The sequence below is a fragment of the Solanum lycopersicum genome, chromosome 1, assembly GCF_036512215.1.
Source record: "Solanum lycopersicum chromosome 1, SLM_r2.1".
NCBI classification, from domain to species: domain Eukaryota; kingdom Viridiplantae; phylum Streptophyta; class Magnoliopsida; order Solanales; family Solanaceae; genus Solanum; species Solanum lycopersicum.
In genome coordinates this window covers 6,983,628-7,000,463 of record NC_090800.1, presented here as the reverse complement: position 1 = coordinate 7,000,463, position 16,836 = coordinate 6,983,628, and the positions used below count along the sequence as shown (strand labels likewise).

Below are 16,836 nucleotides of genomic sequence, written 5' to 3'. Positions count from 1 at the left end.
TAACTAACTAACTAACAAATTGATAACTAACTCACACTAAACAAGCTAGTTTTATCACCCCCCCCCCCTCAAGTTGGAAGTGAGCCATTCACAGACAACTTGTTCATCAAATGAGAATGTTTAACACTAGTCAATGCCTTAGTGAAAACATCAGCCATCTGGGATTCTGTTGAGACATATTGGAGTGTAATCAGTCCTTCTTGGAGCTTTGTCCTGACAAAATGGCAATCAACTTCTATGTGTTTGGTTCGTTCATGAAACACTGGATTCTTGGCAATGTGTACTGCTGCTTGGCTATCACAAAATACTTGTATAGGCAAAGGTATTGTTACTGAGAGTTCACCAAGTAGTCTTTCTAGCCACACTACTTCTCCTACTACCTGTCTTATGGCCCTGTATTCTGCTTCTGCTGAAGATAATGACACTGTAGGCTGTTTCTTGGACTTCCAACTGATAGGGCTATCTCCCATGAGGACCAAATAACTACTCACTGACTTCCTTGAATCAAGATAGGAGGCCCAATCTGAGTCACAGTAGGCACTGATGATGGTATCAGGTTTATTACTGATAAAAACTCCTAATGTAGGATCACTTTGTAGGTATCTGAGTACATGGTAAGCTGCCTTTAAATGAGGTTCTCTAGGAGACTGCATGAATTGACTGAGATGTTGGACACTATATGCTATATCCATTCTTGTATTAGCAAGAAAATTAAGCTTGCCTACTAATTTTCTGTAGTAAGTAGGATCCGGTAGTAACTCTCCTTCTGTAAGTCTTAGTTTCTCAGTAGGATCTAATGGTGAAGTAGTAGCCTTGTAATTTATAGACTCAAATTCCTTCAAGAGATCAAGAGTAAACTTCCTTTGTGAAACAAGGACACCATCCTGTCTGTACAGTATCTCCAATCCAAGAAAGTAATGCAGCCTTCCTAAATCTTTTATTCTAAATTTCTCATGCAAGAAGAGTTTCAAAGATTCAATCTCCTTCATATCAGTACCAGTCAAGATAATGTCATCAACATATACAACCACAAATACTAAGGAGTGACCATTTTTCTTGTAAAATAGTGAGTAATCACTGTCTGAATGAGTATAACCCTTTGAGCAAAGACTATCAGCTAGTTTCTCATACCACTGTCTACTAGCTTGTTTCAGACCATATAAGGACTTCTTCAATTTGCATACCATATCATTGCTGTCCACTACCAGTCCTGGAGGTAAAGCCATGTATACTTCTTCATTCAAATCACCATGTAGGAAGGCATTATTTACATCCAATTGATACAAGTCCCAGCCCTTCTTAACTGCTAATGAGATTAGTGTTCTGACTGTAGTCATCTTTACCACAGGTGAGAAGGTTTCATTATAGTCTATTCCTGCTTGTTGAGTGTATCCTTTTACCACCAGTCTAGCTTTGAACCTCTCTATGCTCCCATCTACCTTATGTTTAATCTTATACACCCATTTACATCCAATAACATTCTTTTCTTTTGGCAACTTAACTAGTTCCCAAGTATTATTAGTGTGCAGTGCATCAAACTCTTGTTTCATTGCTGCTTGCTAGGCTGGATTCAAGCTTGCCTCTTCATAAGATGTAGGCTCAATATCATGTGAAACATTATGGATCAACTGCTGACTTTTAGGACATAATGTAGAGAAGCATATATGATCAGGATGATTTGTGAAAGATGTGAGTGAATGTTGAGAATCAGTGACATTATTTATAGGTGAAGAGGAGTGTAGCTTAGGTAATGAATAGCTATAGTCTTTTAAGTAGTTTGGAGGATGACAAGATCTAGTTGTCCTTCTAGGTGTAAGAACAGATGCATTTGGCCCAGTAGGAGTTGTGACAGGTATATTTGGCTCAATAGAAGGTGATGTAGATTCTGTTACAGGTATATTTTCAGGTATGGGAACTTGATCATAGGTGACTTCATTCAGTGTGTGTTGACTCAACATCTCATCATCAATAAAGGTATTTGTTTTACTAGACATACAAGGCAACTTATCAGAGTGATGAACAAGTCAGAGTGATGAACAAGGCATTGCAATATGAAATCAAAAGTAGAACCAGCAGGAGTAATGACAAAAGGAAGAATATTTTCATAGAAAGAGACATCTCTAGACACATGAATCCTCTTGGTAGCCAAGTTTAAGACCTTGTACCCTTTTGTGTTAAAGGGATATCCAACAAAAATATGAGGTACAGTTCTAGGCTCAAACTTATCCTTATGAGTTTTTAAAATAGTTGGAAAACAAAGACATCCAAAATTTTTAAGATGTGAGTAAAAAGGCTTCTTTTGATATAACAGTTCATATGGAGACTTCCCTTGAAGTAGTTTAGTGGGCAATCTATTAACCAAATAAGTGGCAGTTAATACACACTCTCCCCAATACCTCATAGGTATTTTTGATTGAAATAACAGTGCCCTTGCTGTCTCAAGAAGGTACTTGTGTTTCCTCTCTACTACCCCATTTTGTTGTGGTGTGTAGGGACAAGATTTCTGGTGTATTATGCCTTTTTCTTGGAAGAACATGTTGCCTCAGTACTAGAAAATTCTAATCCATTATCAGACCTGATAGTTTTCAATCTAGTGTGGAACTGATTTTCTATTAGGGATATGAAAGCTTTTATAGTACAAAGAGCATTGCTTTTACACCTAATAAGTTGTGTCCAAGTAGCTCTACTGTAATCATCTACCATAGTCAAGAAATAGTGATATCCATCATGTGTTGGTACATTATAGGGTCCCCACAAATCAACATGCAGCAACTCAAATATTGAACTGGTCATAGTAACACTTTCTGGAAATGGCATTCTAGTTTGTCTAGCCGTTGGACAAATTGTACAAGTGAAAGGTTGTTTGTTGGAAAACTTTAGAGGTATGGTAGATATGCTCTTCATTTTCACAAATGGTACATGTCCTAGCCTAGCATGCCATAAGAACTCATTGTCTTGATTGAAAGAAAAATGAGCAGCTGAGTTAGAAATCTTATCATTGGAACAAACCTTTTTATTGATTGTATGAGAATGTTTTGTATTAGGTAGTGATGGTGCTTTACAGTAGTTCATAAAGGAAACAGATTGAAACTTCTGTTGGGAACCAGTATCATCATTTACAGATGGAATGTGACACTTTGAACAAAAAAGATACAAACCACTCCTTGCTTTACAAAGTTCCAGAGGGCTCTTCAGAGAAGGGCCCTGCAGTAAACAAGAGCTATTGTTAAAACTGACTATTCCTCTGAGTTGGTTGGATAAACAATAGACTGATATTAGATTGAACTTGAAGCTAGGTATATACAATACTTTATACAGAGTTAATGTTGAATTCAAACACACATCACCAATTTCAGTCACTTTAACCTTGTATCCATTTGGTAATGTGATTAAGAAGGGATAAGGTAGAGGCTTAAGGTTTATGAGATTGTGTTTTGTGTAGGTCATGTGGTGAGATTCTCCTGAGTCAATGATCCAAGAGCCAGCAGTTAATCTTTCACATTTACATGACACATCACTTATCTTACTTATAGAAGAATGACAAGCAAGTATACCTGCTAGACTTGCAGCTCCACTTGACACATTGTTTGAATATTCAGACTCATTTCCAAGCAAGTTGAGCAATTGCTCATATTGACTCTTTGATAGATTCACTGGCATTTGTTTTCCCTGCTCAAAACTCTCTTCACACTTGTAACTATCACCCTCAGAGGTATGTACATTTGCTGCAGATCCTCTTCCTCTTCCTCTTGAATTTTTTTTGTGTTGGTTGGATAGCCATGAAGTTTGTAACATCTACCTTTGACATGTCCAGTTCATTTACAATACTCACAAAACATATTTGATCTGTTACCAGCATTAGAGTTTCCCCTATAGGCATTAGTGTTGTTGAAATTTCCAGCATTGTTATTGTTAAAACTGCCAGTGTTGTTGTAACTTCCATTTCCCCTACCTATGCCTCCTTTATAAGAACTAGAATTTATTGAATTACTTTGAGACAACATAGATGCATTAAGTGAAGTGGACTCCAAAGCCATATGATTTGAAGGCTTCATTTCTCTCTGCCTCTCTTCCTGTGACAGGATAGCAAATGTCTGTGCCATTGTAGGCAAAGTAGCCATCATGAGGATGTTCCCTCGCACAGCAGTGTACATCTCATTTAAGCCCATCAAGAAGTGTATAAGTCTTCTGTCCTGTTCAGCTTTATACAGTTTTACCTTTCCTCCAGAAGTACACACACAACTACATTGTGAATTCACATCAATTGCACTCATTTCCTCCCACAACTTCTTCATCTTTGTATAATAACCTGTGATGTCTAGACTGCCTTGTATCAAATCATTTATCTCCTTCTGCAACTGATATAGCTTACAGCCATTAGTCTGATCATATCTATCCTCCAATTCCTCCCACAATTCCTTAGCATTGTTCACATATTGCAGACTATCTCGTAGCTCTGGGGAGAGGGAGTTTAGAACCCAAGATGTCACCATATCATCACACCTCTCCCACTGCATGAATGATGGATCTGTAAAGCTTGGTTTCACAATTTTACCATTGATGAATCCAGTTTTATTCTTAACGGACAATGCTCTAAGGGCTGATCTTCTCCATGATCTGTAACTGGTCCCATCAAACACCATAGGAACCAAGGTAGAAGTAGCATTTTCAGAAGGATGCAGATAGAAAGGGCTATTAAAATTTGGTCGTTTTAAGGAGTTACCAGCATTCACATCAGTTGAAGTATCACCCATGAAGAATGAATTGATATTCAACAAATGGAAAATCTATGAATCAGCAACAAGTAACTAACCAAATCAAACAAAAACAGAGAACAACAAAAAAAAACAAAAGAGAAAGAAGAGAAGAACAAACAAGTATGATCAGTGGGTCGATTAATCAATTAGATCGAAAAAGAAATCTAGTATGAGTAACCTTGCTTTGATACCATGATGAAATCATCAATACAAGATGATGAAGCTAGCAATTCAAGCTGGAAGCTGGAAGCTAATCTCATTGCTCCATTAATGGAGGTAGAGCTTCTGATAGCATGAAGGAAGAAGAGGGAATTTTCTGTATTGAATGCATATGTAAAGCATTACATTAGATGTGTATATATACACATCAATGAGTAGTAATAAATCACAAAAACAGAAATACAAAACATGTGATCTATAACTAACTACCCATGTGAATTATAACTAACTATAACTAACTACTTGAAAGTTGAGTTGACTAACTAACTAACTAACAAATTGATAACTAACTCACACTAAACAAGCTAGTTTTATCAAAAGAAACATCATGCCCATTAGTATTCATTATTGCACTAGTTACCTGGATTCTTACATCTACTTACAAATAAGAGCGCAATACATGATGTTTGGGTTAGACTCACGTTACACATCTATATAATTACATTTAAGTAAGAGAAAGGTAAAGGGGCGAACTCATTATTTTCATTGAGTTTCGAACCATGTAAGCAATAGTGGATTCAGGATTTCCATTTAAGGGTGCTTGAAATTTGAACTTAGATCCTCAAGATTAATGTTAAACCCCTTCAACCCCTGAAGTCTAAATAAACATCTAATATTATATTTAGGTCGTTCAAAATCTATATATATGTTTATACATAACAAATACCTTTTATTGAGTGGGTTCGGTTGAATCACCTCACTATCCTATATAGATCCACCCCTTGCAGCCAAATGTTCAAGATCTAAACTTTCAATGAAACTGACCACCAGTGTATGTCTGCCCAAAAGACCAACTAGGAGGGGCAACATTCTTAGAGACTACACTATATCCATCACTAGTAGTAACTTTAAATGAAAGGCTTTGTCCATTTAGTAGACTGTTGCTTTGCCAGTTTTGGCCCCAGTTTCTTGACATTGATTGCCATTGTGTTTTTGATCCTTTGATGGCTACGGCATGAACATCACCAGCACCGCCAACGTTAGTCACAAGTACTAAGTTGAAGTAAGAGTGTCCATTGATGGTGAACCTGATGCCTCCCTTTCTTCTGCAGGGTATCCTGGAAGAGTTGAAAATAGAGTTAATGTTAGTTGAGTCGGTGTGACCTAACGTTTAATGAAGCTAAAATGGATCAGGAAAAAGAATATATTGAATTCCAACAAAGGCTAAAGGTGTTAGGTGATTCTTTTGTATCTTTTAAGACTTGGTAGACAGAGTACTATATTAAAAGCAATGTCGGAGCGAGAATTTTCATCGAAGAGATTCAATATATGAGGTAAACAGACAATGAAGTCAAAGGGGTTCAATATCTATTATATATACATTAAAAAAATAACTTTAACCAAATATAAACAGTGAAATTTTCCGCTAAAGGTGATTCAGATGAACCCTCTCAGGCCTGCCTAGCTCCGCCAGGTAGTATGTAGGCAATGTCTAGTGGACTAATTAACGACTCTGATCATTGACTGAACATATGAGGCACCCTTGAGCATCAAGTTGATTTAAGTTTGTGTATTTCACGCACGGCGTGACTGAGCATCAACATGACGTTTGGAAGGAAAATCATATAATCAAGCATTATTTGGACCAATTGCAGTCAAACATTTCTATAACAATCAGCCTACTCTTTAACTATATTTCAGTATAATGACCAATTCTTTTAGAACCAACTTTTCATGTTATATTATAGGCATAATACATAAATGTGTCTTTTAACTTGGCATTGGATCACATATATGCCCTCCAACTTTGGAATCACACAAATAGACGACACTTAAGCTTGTATAAAAGTTGAACATATAAACAAACGTGTCCTACACGTATTATGTCACGTGGAACTCATGTGTATACTTATTAAAATTCATACAAGTTAAAGTGCTTACTTGTGCACACCCAAAGTTGAAAGGCGTAAATGTAAAATGAGATCAACTTAAAGAGCAAAAACCGATTGAACATACCTTCTATAAGCAATAGGTACAATTCCAGCTCTATATTGAGCAATGTGCTGGAAAATAGGCTGAGAAAGATCAAAATGGTGAAGAGGAGGATTGCACCAGCCACCAGGTGGACAAAAATTGGTTGCTGTTACTTTAATAGAACCTGACAAACACCATTTGTGTTCATTCACACATTTAATCTCATAACAAGATCCACAACTCAATCCATTGTTGAACAAGGCTGTACTTAAAGCTGCAGTTTTTGTTCCATAACCTTGATTGTATAGATTCCCATAACCACAAGCACCACCTGTTGGAAAATACATGTAAATAAAGTTCCACACAAATCAACATTAGTGATTGTTAGAACTAGGGGTGGCAAAATAGGTAAATAATATAGGTATCGATTCATATTACCCATATTAAATGAATTGGGTATCAAACTCATTTGAAAATGGATAAAGAACGAGTAATATCCATATTATTCATTTAAAAATGGATAGTTAAATGGATAAAATGGGTAAAAGCAAACAAAAAAAAAAAGTGATAAAAGGTTGGGTAGTAACAATTTTTTTTTACAAAAAAAATCTATAAAAAATATGAAACTTTTTTTACATTTAATTTGGGATTCGGGGTGGGGGTGGGGTGGGGAGCTGGTAAGGGGTAAGGGAGTGGGGGGTTCTAGGGGGTTGGGTGTGGGGTGGTACTTCTTTTTTTAAAAAAAATATGAAATTTTTTTAAATTTTTGTTAATTTTTTTGGGGATGGGGTGTTTGGGGGGAGGGGGCTTGTAGGGGTAGGGGTAGGGGTTGGGGGTTGGTAGGGGTTGAGTGGAATTTTTTTTTTTTTGGAGGTGGGTGGGGGAGGGCTGGTAGGGGTGGAGTTAAGTGATAGAATTATTTGTGTTTTTAAAGTTTTTAACAATATCTCTAATATAATATGAGTAATATTATCCATTGAGTAAACTCATTTTATCCATTTAAAATATGAATCGAGTTGAATAACTTATCTATTTTTATTTAACTCATTTTTTGCTCAATTCATATTCGACTCGACTCGCTCGTTTATCACTCCTAATTAGAACTTAGGTTGGCGCCAAGGGCAACCTCATACAGGCGGAACTTACAAGAATCAATATAAACAAGGACAAAATTATTGTGAATCCTATGATTTCAATTGGACCCTTTGATTTTGCCTTATGCAAAAATCAATTAAAAAGTAGGGAACAAGGGGAATATATCATGAACTATCGTCACTGGTATGTAGATATACTTTATCATATTTTTGTGATATTGGTGTTTCTGCCATTCAAAAACTATAGCATATATATTTTTTACACTAACAAACATACACGTGTCATAATCTTATCCATCGACCCGACATTTATTAAATATCGGATCAACGGATAAAATTGTGTCATGTGTCCCTATTTAATTTTCTGTTAGAGTGAAGGGCATATATGCTCTAGTTTTTTAACGGCAGAGAGAACAATGTACAAAAAATATGACGGAGAATATTTACATACCATTTACGATAATTCAAAGATATATTTGTCATATTTCCCAGTAAAGTATGAGTATAACAAAGTCATTGTCATTCTTGAAACCGAAACTCTCCGTGTTTGGTCAAACACCAAGCAACGAACTATGACATTTTCCTTTCTTTATAGTATTCCTATACAAGTTCCTAGCTACAAACTCTATACTCCATTCATTATAGTATTTCTAAAGGATTTGATGATAATGATGATACTAGTGACGATAGCGATTGTAACCTTGATACGGAACTAGAGAACTACTAATTAAGTTTGCATACCCATTGTCCCTGAGGCATCGCCACCTCCATAGAATGTAGCATGAGCATTGATCCATTTTCCTTTACCAGATCCCTTCACAAATGAGGCAATTGCAAGAAAACAAACTAGAAATATCACAATTTGAGCCATATATATTCCTGCATTAAAGATTGGAACTTCTTAATCAGCACTTGTTTTAGTATACAATCAATTTTGTGAATGTTCAATGTTTATCCTACCAAATTAAGGAAAATATAAGAGAAATGAGTATTTAAAAGTTAAATTGTTACTTAATATAGAAATGTGTAATCATTCTTTATGAGACTAACATTAATACTAATGTTCAGATGAAATATTTTATTGGAGAATGTAGCAATGCAACAAAGAGTAAATAAGCATTTAGAAATAGGGGAAATGAGATGGTTACTCCGTCCATCAAATTTTGGATATATAAGAAGAAATTATCGACTAGTATTAGTGAAACTAGTAGGTACCATATAAAATTAGTTGAGATAGGTGAAAACTGATTCGAACATTAGAATGATAAAAAGAATTGCATGACTTGGCCTTTAAGATGCTTCAGTAGTAATTGATTGACCATTTAAGGCTAGGGTACCTAAAACTGTCCCACATGAGGTTATGAGCTGCTAAAAAAAACCAAAAAAATATTTTTTAAAATAATTTAATTTTAAATTTTTTATTTTATCTTAGTAAGATAATTTATATCACAACTACATAAATATTTATAGCTTGTTTTAAGTACAATTTTCAAAATTCTTTTTTTTTTATCAAAAAATATATTTTTGTATTCAATTAAATAGCGTCACAAAAATTAAGAGAGCAATTAATAACAGGATGTAAATAAGCATTTAGAAATAGGGGAGATGAAATGGTTACTCCGTCCATCAAATTTTTTGGACATATGAGAAGAAATTATCGACTAGTATTGGTAAATCTAGTAGGTACCATATAAAATTAGTCGAGATAGATGAAAACTGATTTGAACATGAGAATGATAAAAGAATTGCATGACTTGGCCTTTAAGATGCTTCAGTAGTAATTGGTTGACCATTTCAAGGCTAGGGTACCTAAAACTAAAACTGTCCCACATGTGGCTATGAGCTGCTAAAAAAGAAATAAAAAAATTATATATTTTAAAATAATTTAATTTTAAATTTTTTATTTTATCTTAGTAAGATAATTTATATCACCATTACATAAATATCTATAGCTTGTTTTAAGTACAATTTTCAAAATTCTTTCTTTTATCAAAAAATATATTTTTGTATTCAATTAAATAGCGTCACAAAAATTGAGACAAATTAATTGTGATGTAAGACTTATTATGTCAAAAATATTTCACTAAAACACAAAATGTATATAATAACCTAGAATAGGATTGCTCTCATAACATTTATACGATCAACAATGATGTGTATATTGAAGACATATCAACAAGACTCCTAGCTACATTTGAGCACTTAACAGACAAAAGTATCTTTAGAAATGATGAAATTGAAACAATTCATTTCTAATATAAGATATATATATATATATATATATATATATCAATTAGAGTGCGCTATTATATACTATGATTTTCAGAAAATTCAGTAGAAAATTAATTAATTATTTTGAAACGTACCTTAATTAAGCCATAGCATGATGTTCTTGAAAAGATCATATTAAACAAGATTGTTTCTCCATTATAAAACATTATAATTTTTGTTCATGCTATTTTAATTCTCATTTTTTTTACTCACAAGAAATTAAACATTATGGATGAATACCACATAATTCATTATTGGAATAGAGAAATGGGTGGTTATATAAGTGGCTCATATTATTAGTTACTTATATTCATCAAATCAGTGAGTTGTTACAAAGCTCTATCACATAAGCCACAATTAAAATTAATCTACCATTTGGTTCTCTCTTATATATATGTATTTGCCTTTTCATATTTGTATTGACATTAAATTCGTAACAACTACAATTCTACAATAATATATATAATCAGCCATTAGAATTTCGCAAGTGGAATTTCGAAAAAATAGATTATACGCAAATTTTATTACTATCTTAAGGAGATAGAGAAATACTATTTTCAAAAGATCATAAGCTCAAGTACATCAAATTCAAGTAAAAGAACAATAAAACAATGAAAAAACATAGTCAATAATAAGATACGCAGTGTAAAATCTACAAGAAAAAATAATTAACAACAACAAAATAGCGTGATAATAAAAACATAATACACGTCAAATAATTAACTAGAACTATAAATGAATTTGAATAACACAAACAAGTTTTCCCCATTAGGTAAAATTTGAGAATAAATTTTTTTTAAAAATTAGGCTAATTGAATAATATTTGGGTCAGTAATAGTTTCTTCAAAAATCATCAACAAATGAACCACCTTGAACTGTTAATTTAATAAGTACTGAAGTGTCTTAATATCTTCAAATTTCAACTAAGAATTTTTTTTTTTTTGAAGCCCGTTTACAAGTAGTTACTTCTTGGGCTTGGGCATATTTCAAACTCAAATCGAAAAATCGATCGAACTAAATTTATTAATTTCAATTTTAATTTCAAAATTTAATATTTTGATAATTCTGTTTGATTTTTAATTTTAAACTATTTAAATTCAATTAAATCAATAAATTGAATTTAATTGTTTCACAAATCCCTACCGACCTATGCTCTAGAATCAATTCCAAAGCCCAAAACCAATGTGGCCCAACTAAAACCTCTTGTTCGTAACTCTGAGATCTCAACTTTCGTCTTTGAAGTCACACTAGCTACACTCGTGTAGAGGCGGAGCTAGGTGGAGGTTTGTGGGTTCGGATGAATCTACAAGTTTTTTTATAAAGTTGTATTTGTATTAAAAATTAAATAAATATATATATATATATATATATATATATATATTTTATTAACTTGTGAACCTCTAACAAAATTGATTGACAGTTCAGTGGTAAAGAAGAGTGGTGAAAATGTTTTGCACACATTTGTTGTGGGTTCGAACACCTTTTTCTTTTATCCTAAAATTTAGAATCCCCAAACTCTTATTCATGTTTCGCTTCTGTCCGTCTTCTAAACCTCTTCTCCCCTTTGAAACCATCTTGTTCTCCGGCAACTTCATAATTCTTTTTGTAACTTATCATCGAATGCAATCATGAAATAATCATAGATCACATTTTAAAATAGTCAGAGGGATAATATGACCCTTGTTAAGTTAATGTGTGTCGCTAGAATTTCGATCATAATTTAGGGGTACTTATGCATTATTTCATAACACAAGAAGATTTTTTAAAAAAAATACAAAGCAATTATTTTTAAAAATATCTATATATATATATATATATATATATATTAACTTAATTTAAATACAAGATTAAAAAATAAGAATATTTTATAAAATAATGTACACACATGATGGATGGATGTTCTACAAAGCAATCCACGTACATGGTTTTAAGGTGCCACACAACATAAAAGATGCACAAAAATTATCAAAATAATAATAATAATATTCAAATATAATAAAATCTCAATCTAATTAAAATATGACTAAAATTTCTATGATAGTATAAGAGTACTTATTCCTTATCCCTTAAAAAAGCAGAAAGTTGTAATATTTGAAACTTTTTTTACTCATCAATATAGTAAAAGTGCATTGTGAATGTCCAAAAAAATAAGTAATAGAATTACTTTTGTAATAATCGTGGAAAATGACAAACTAAGGAAGGTAATTAAATAAAATAACTCTACTTTCAGTTATTCCCTTTAAAGGGCAAAATATCGATCAGTTTGCTATATCAGGCCCATCGAATTATATAAAAAATTTCCCCCAAAACAAAACCCTTTTTTTCTCTTTTTCCTTTATATTATACAATATTTCTTCTTTCCCTCAATTTCTCCACAATATTCTCCACAATTTCAATTTCAAATTTCCAACTTCTCTAGCATGCACGTCCTTGCGGTTTTTTAAAAGTATTTCATAAATTTCAAGGTACCGCCTAAAACTCATCTCACGTAATCAATTTTTGTAATTTTTTTGAAATTCTTAAAAATATTTTATCACTTCACTTCTTAATCCCTTCAGATTTTCGGTTCAAATAACAGATGCCCAATCTCCATCAGATTCACAAGAGGTATACCATTGCATGTTGAAAATAATATTGAACACCCATCGTTTTTCTTGGATCTAACTCACAGGTTCATTGTGTAATTTTAATACCATGCAAGAGATCAGATTCAAACTCAATAATGACCCAAGTAGATTTGTGGATGGAGGTGTGAAAAATCCTTCTGATGTTGTTGATGGGTCAAGTAAGAAAAGGAAACATAATACTGATGTTTTTACCGTTCATCATGTTAAAAATGAAGTTGTTGGTTCTGGGTCAATCGAGCATCATAAAGTATCTGTATAATCATTGTCTATATACATATTTAGATTTTACATTATATGTCTTGTTTTTGTGTTGATTCATGTCTTCTACAATTGTGATTGCATAAGTGTATAATCTATATTAGTATATGTTTTTGTGTTTCTGTTGATTCATGCCTTATACAATTGTGTTTGTATAAATGTATAATAAATAAGTTTATCTGTTTATGTGCTTATACAATTATACAATTATACTTTTATAAATGTATAATATATCTTACTATGTGCTTTCTATTCATATATTATTGTTGACACCCAATTTTGACCGACCTTTGACCCTATTTAGGAATACTATTCAATTAAGTACGTATTTTAAATTTCTAGAATTTTTAGTCGACTTTGCTTGAAAATGATATATTTTAGTATGTTTTAAAACTATCGTAAATATTATTAAAATATTTTAAAATTAATGAATTCCAAATGTTTTAAAATTTAAATGACTTTTCAATTATATAAAAAATAATTTTAATATATGTAGTATTTTAATTAAATAGTAATTCCTACACTTTCCTAAATTTTAAATTCTAGTCTATTCTGTCACAATTTTCTTTCAATTCTAGCCACTTGAATTCGAGTTTATTTCAATCATAGCCCCCTTTCATTTCAATTCTAGCCATTTTAATTGCAATTGTAGTCATTCCATATTTAATCCAATCTGATTTCAATACATTTTAACTTTTAATCTCATCCATCTATTTTATTAATCGAATCCTAGCCCCTCATTTCAAATTAGATCAACGGTTGTGATTAAATCTTTTATTTTCTCAACACCAAAAAACCCCAAAACCTAAAATTCTAACCCATTCTTCTCCCCCTCTCCTTGGCAGCTGCAAGCCCCCATCTCCTCCATTCTCGCCGGCGATAATCGCCACCCTCCAACAGCCAGCCGGAGAGCAGCAGATCCGGCCACCAGCCAGCAGCCGCTGGCAGCGTTCCTCTTCCCCGCCTCTCTCCCTCTTTCTCGCCTTTCCTCCCTCCTCCCTTTCTCCCTCTCTCGCGACCCCTCTCCCTTTCCCTTTCCCTTTCCTTGTTCTATCTTCCCCTCTCGCCTTCCTTGCCGCCTCCCCGCGCCTCCCATCATTGTCAGCAGCAGCAGTCCCCGACGACAACTCCTGCGCTCGGCCAGCAGCTGCGAAGAGGAGGATCGCCAGGCAGCCCGCGAGAGACAGCAGCAGCCAAGCGAGGAGAAACGGCTCTAGCAACTCCATGCAGCAGCTCCACACAGCGATCAAGGCAACATTCCGGTGGAATTCAAAAGTCTGTTAAAGACGGATCTGTACAAATCCGTCCAGGTCAGTTTCGTTTCAATTCAAACCTCATTCAAATAAATTTTCCTAGCTTTGACTGAATTACATGCTCGTACTATGCAAGAATAATTTCATGCTACTATCTCGTCGTATATTTTTGTGAGGCAATCGCTGTGATCTTTCTGGATTTCTTTAAATTAGATATCTCGATCTTGTTAAATTTTCCTCTAATATCTCTTCTTAGCTTGTGAACCGCTATGTTAATCTACTCATGTTCTAAAGTATTAAGGGATATGATAATTGATGATTCCTAAATGTTTGTGTTATATGATTTAAGCCTTTAATTAGTGATAAGATGAATGTCTTTTATTTTATTTATTCTATTGCACGCTAAGATGATGTCTAAATCCTCTTATGTTTATAATGAGTTAAACCAATTGATTTTTTAATATACATTTATGTGCCTTTGCATTTAGCATGCTTATTCTACCTGAAAGGTATGGCTTCTCTGGATGTTTTTAGAATTATGCATTATTGGTAGCTTTATAAATTGTGTAATCCGTTCATGATTGTGTCTCCGTTTTAATATTCGGGTGTGTTGGTTAAATTTAAAAGAATGTGTTGTTTGGATTGAAGATTAGAGTTAACACCTTCACACCTCTAGTATTATTTAGAGTTACCAATCTTTAAGAGTAATGTTGACTCTTTTCTTTTTAAGTTATATCTATTAACTATGGTATATTGGCATGTTTCTGTTTCCTTTTAATTATTTGAGCATGTTGAATGGATTGCTTAGTTTGAATAATAAGGTAATTTAATTTGCTTGTGATACAACTTTATAAAAAAAATTGGAATTGTTGTTACCTCTCCTAAATTAGTTTATTAGAAAGATGCATAGAATCACTCTTTGTGATATTTAAGGAAAATGAATTAACTTTTTTTTAAGTGAATATCTTTTTGCTATTGGTAAATGATGTTGCTATGATAAGTGAAAATTTGGTACTTAATTGGAAGCAATATTGCCTTGTGTATTATTCATTATTTTGTCATAAATTATTTCGATTTGCCTTATTATTTGTGGAATGATTTTATTTTGATTATATTCGGTAATGTTTGATTGATTTGTTTTTCTTATTAACGAGATAATCCTCCATAATTGCTCAAAACTGATTCTTTTCCTTTAAAATCATGACCTCTCCACTATTATAAAATAAGGTATTTATTTCATTCCTTTCTCATGGTTGAATTCATCAACTTATACACTCATTCACTCTCAATCACAAGTTCTATCATCACTCTCCCTTCTCTCATTGCTCTCTTGCTACTTTAACAACACATTAATATTTCGGTAAATATTCAAGTGTTCTTCTTCGCTATTTTGCTACTTTGTTCGAGTAAAAGGTGAATCAATTTGTTTTGCTTAACCGGTTAGTATTCTTAACATTTACACTATCTTTACATTCACACATTTGTGTAAGCTATTGTCTGTTTTTTTTTATATGTAGAATTCGTCATTAAACAATTGCATATTGTCTCACCTTGACTAATAAGTGTGATTACTTGTGTAGTTATTTGATTATTTTGACAGGTTTCAAACTTGAAGTTCAAGTTGAAGATTAATTGAAGAAAGATTTATTTGTTTATTTGAATGTGTATATATATATATTTTATTTTTTCCTATTTATTTATTCGAATGTTGTAACAATTGTAACACTAAAGATCATAAATATATAAATTTATTTGGGGGGTCGTCTAGGGGAGGGGCATTTATATGCTTACTTGTTCATTAAATTTTTAGAAATCATGCCTATAGGTTTGTCTTTAATCACCTAGAGTTATTGTTTGTAGGTGTTATAATCCAATCAATTGTTTGATGCTTTATTAATAAGTCTAAAAAATAATAAACTAGATTCCATTATTTTTAATGTTAAAATCAAATCATAATAATTTAGTAGGTTGATTAGGTGCTAACTTTTAGCATTATCTTGTCATGTAGAAACCATGCCTAAGGATTAAATTGTTCATAACATTTAAATTACAAAATTATGCATATATGTGTTACTTTTTGAACACCTAGAAATCATGTCTATAGGCTTGTAAATAAACTTTTAACATATCCATAAAAAATAGAACTTGTTTGTGCATATTTGTGCCCTCCCCCTAAAATTAGTTAATATTATTTCATGAGTAATCCCATTCGTCTTCTTGAAGATTTCCGCATTCCTTGCAATATGTTATTTTCTTAAAATAATAATGATACTAAAATTATTTCATGTATTTAACAAATTATTTGGCTTTAAATATATTTCGTCGTAAAATCTTTGCATTTAATAAATTTACCACCTTAATGTTCTACTAGTTTTAGTACTTACAAAGTTTTGTAACATAATTTTCTTAAAAGTCATTTATTCAATCTTCCTTTGAAATTTTG

The 16,836-nt window shown here is 32.7% G+C and overlaps 2 protein-coding genes and 1 long non-coding RNA gene across 4 annotated transcripts; 1 reads left to right on the top strand and 2 right to left on the bottom strand.

Moving 5' to 3' along the window:
* Positions 1 to 3,815: 3,815 nt before the first annotated feature.
* On the bottom strand, positions 3,816 to 4,754 carry LOC138340886 (uncharacterized). Its single transcript, XM_069293059.1, has one exon. The coding sequence runs from the start codon at positions 4,752 to 4,754 to the stop codon at positions 3,816 to 3,818; it is 939 nt and encodes a 312-aa protein (XP_069149160.1).
* Positions 4,755 to 4,922: 168 nt separating this feature from the next.
* Positions 4,923 to 10,582, bottom strand: LOC101247354 (expansin-A10-like). Of its 2 annotated transcripts, XR_011220517.1 has the most exons (5): positions 10,351 to 10,582; positions 8,726 to 8,863; positions 6,933 to 7,221; positions 5,644 to 6,034; positions 4,923 to 5,073 (listed from the first exon to the last, which is right to left on the bottom strand). XR_011220517.1 is itself a non-coding variant. In XM_010323547.4 (4 exons), the coding sequence occupies exons 2-4, from the start codon at positions 8,853 to 8,855 to the stop codon at positions 5,728 to 5,730; spliced, it is 726 nt and encodes a 241-aa protein (XP_010321849.1). In that variant the 5' UTR covers positions 8,856 to 8,863; positions 10,351 to 10,582; the 3' UTR covers positions 5,576 to 5,727. The 2 variants fall into 2 exon arrangements, 1 of the variants encoding a protein (XP_010321849.1); XM_010323547.4 differs by lacking the exon at positions 4,923 to 5,073 and having other exon boundaries at positions 5,576 to 6,034.
* A 3,360-nt stretch (positions 10,583 to 13,942) lies between these two features.
* LOC138348235 (uncharacterized) lies at positions 13,943 to 16,596 on the top strand. Its single transcript, XR_011220516.1, has 2 exons — positions 13,943 to 14,450; positions 15,994 to 16,596. It is a non-coding gene; the product is annotated as an uncharacterized lncRNA (long non-coding RNA).
* Positions 16,597 to 16,836: the final 240 nt, after the last annotated feature.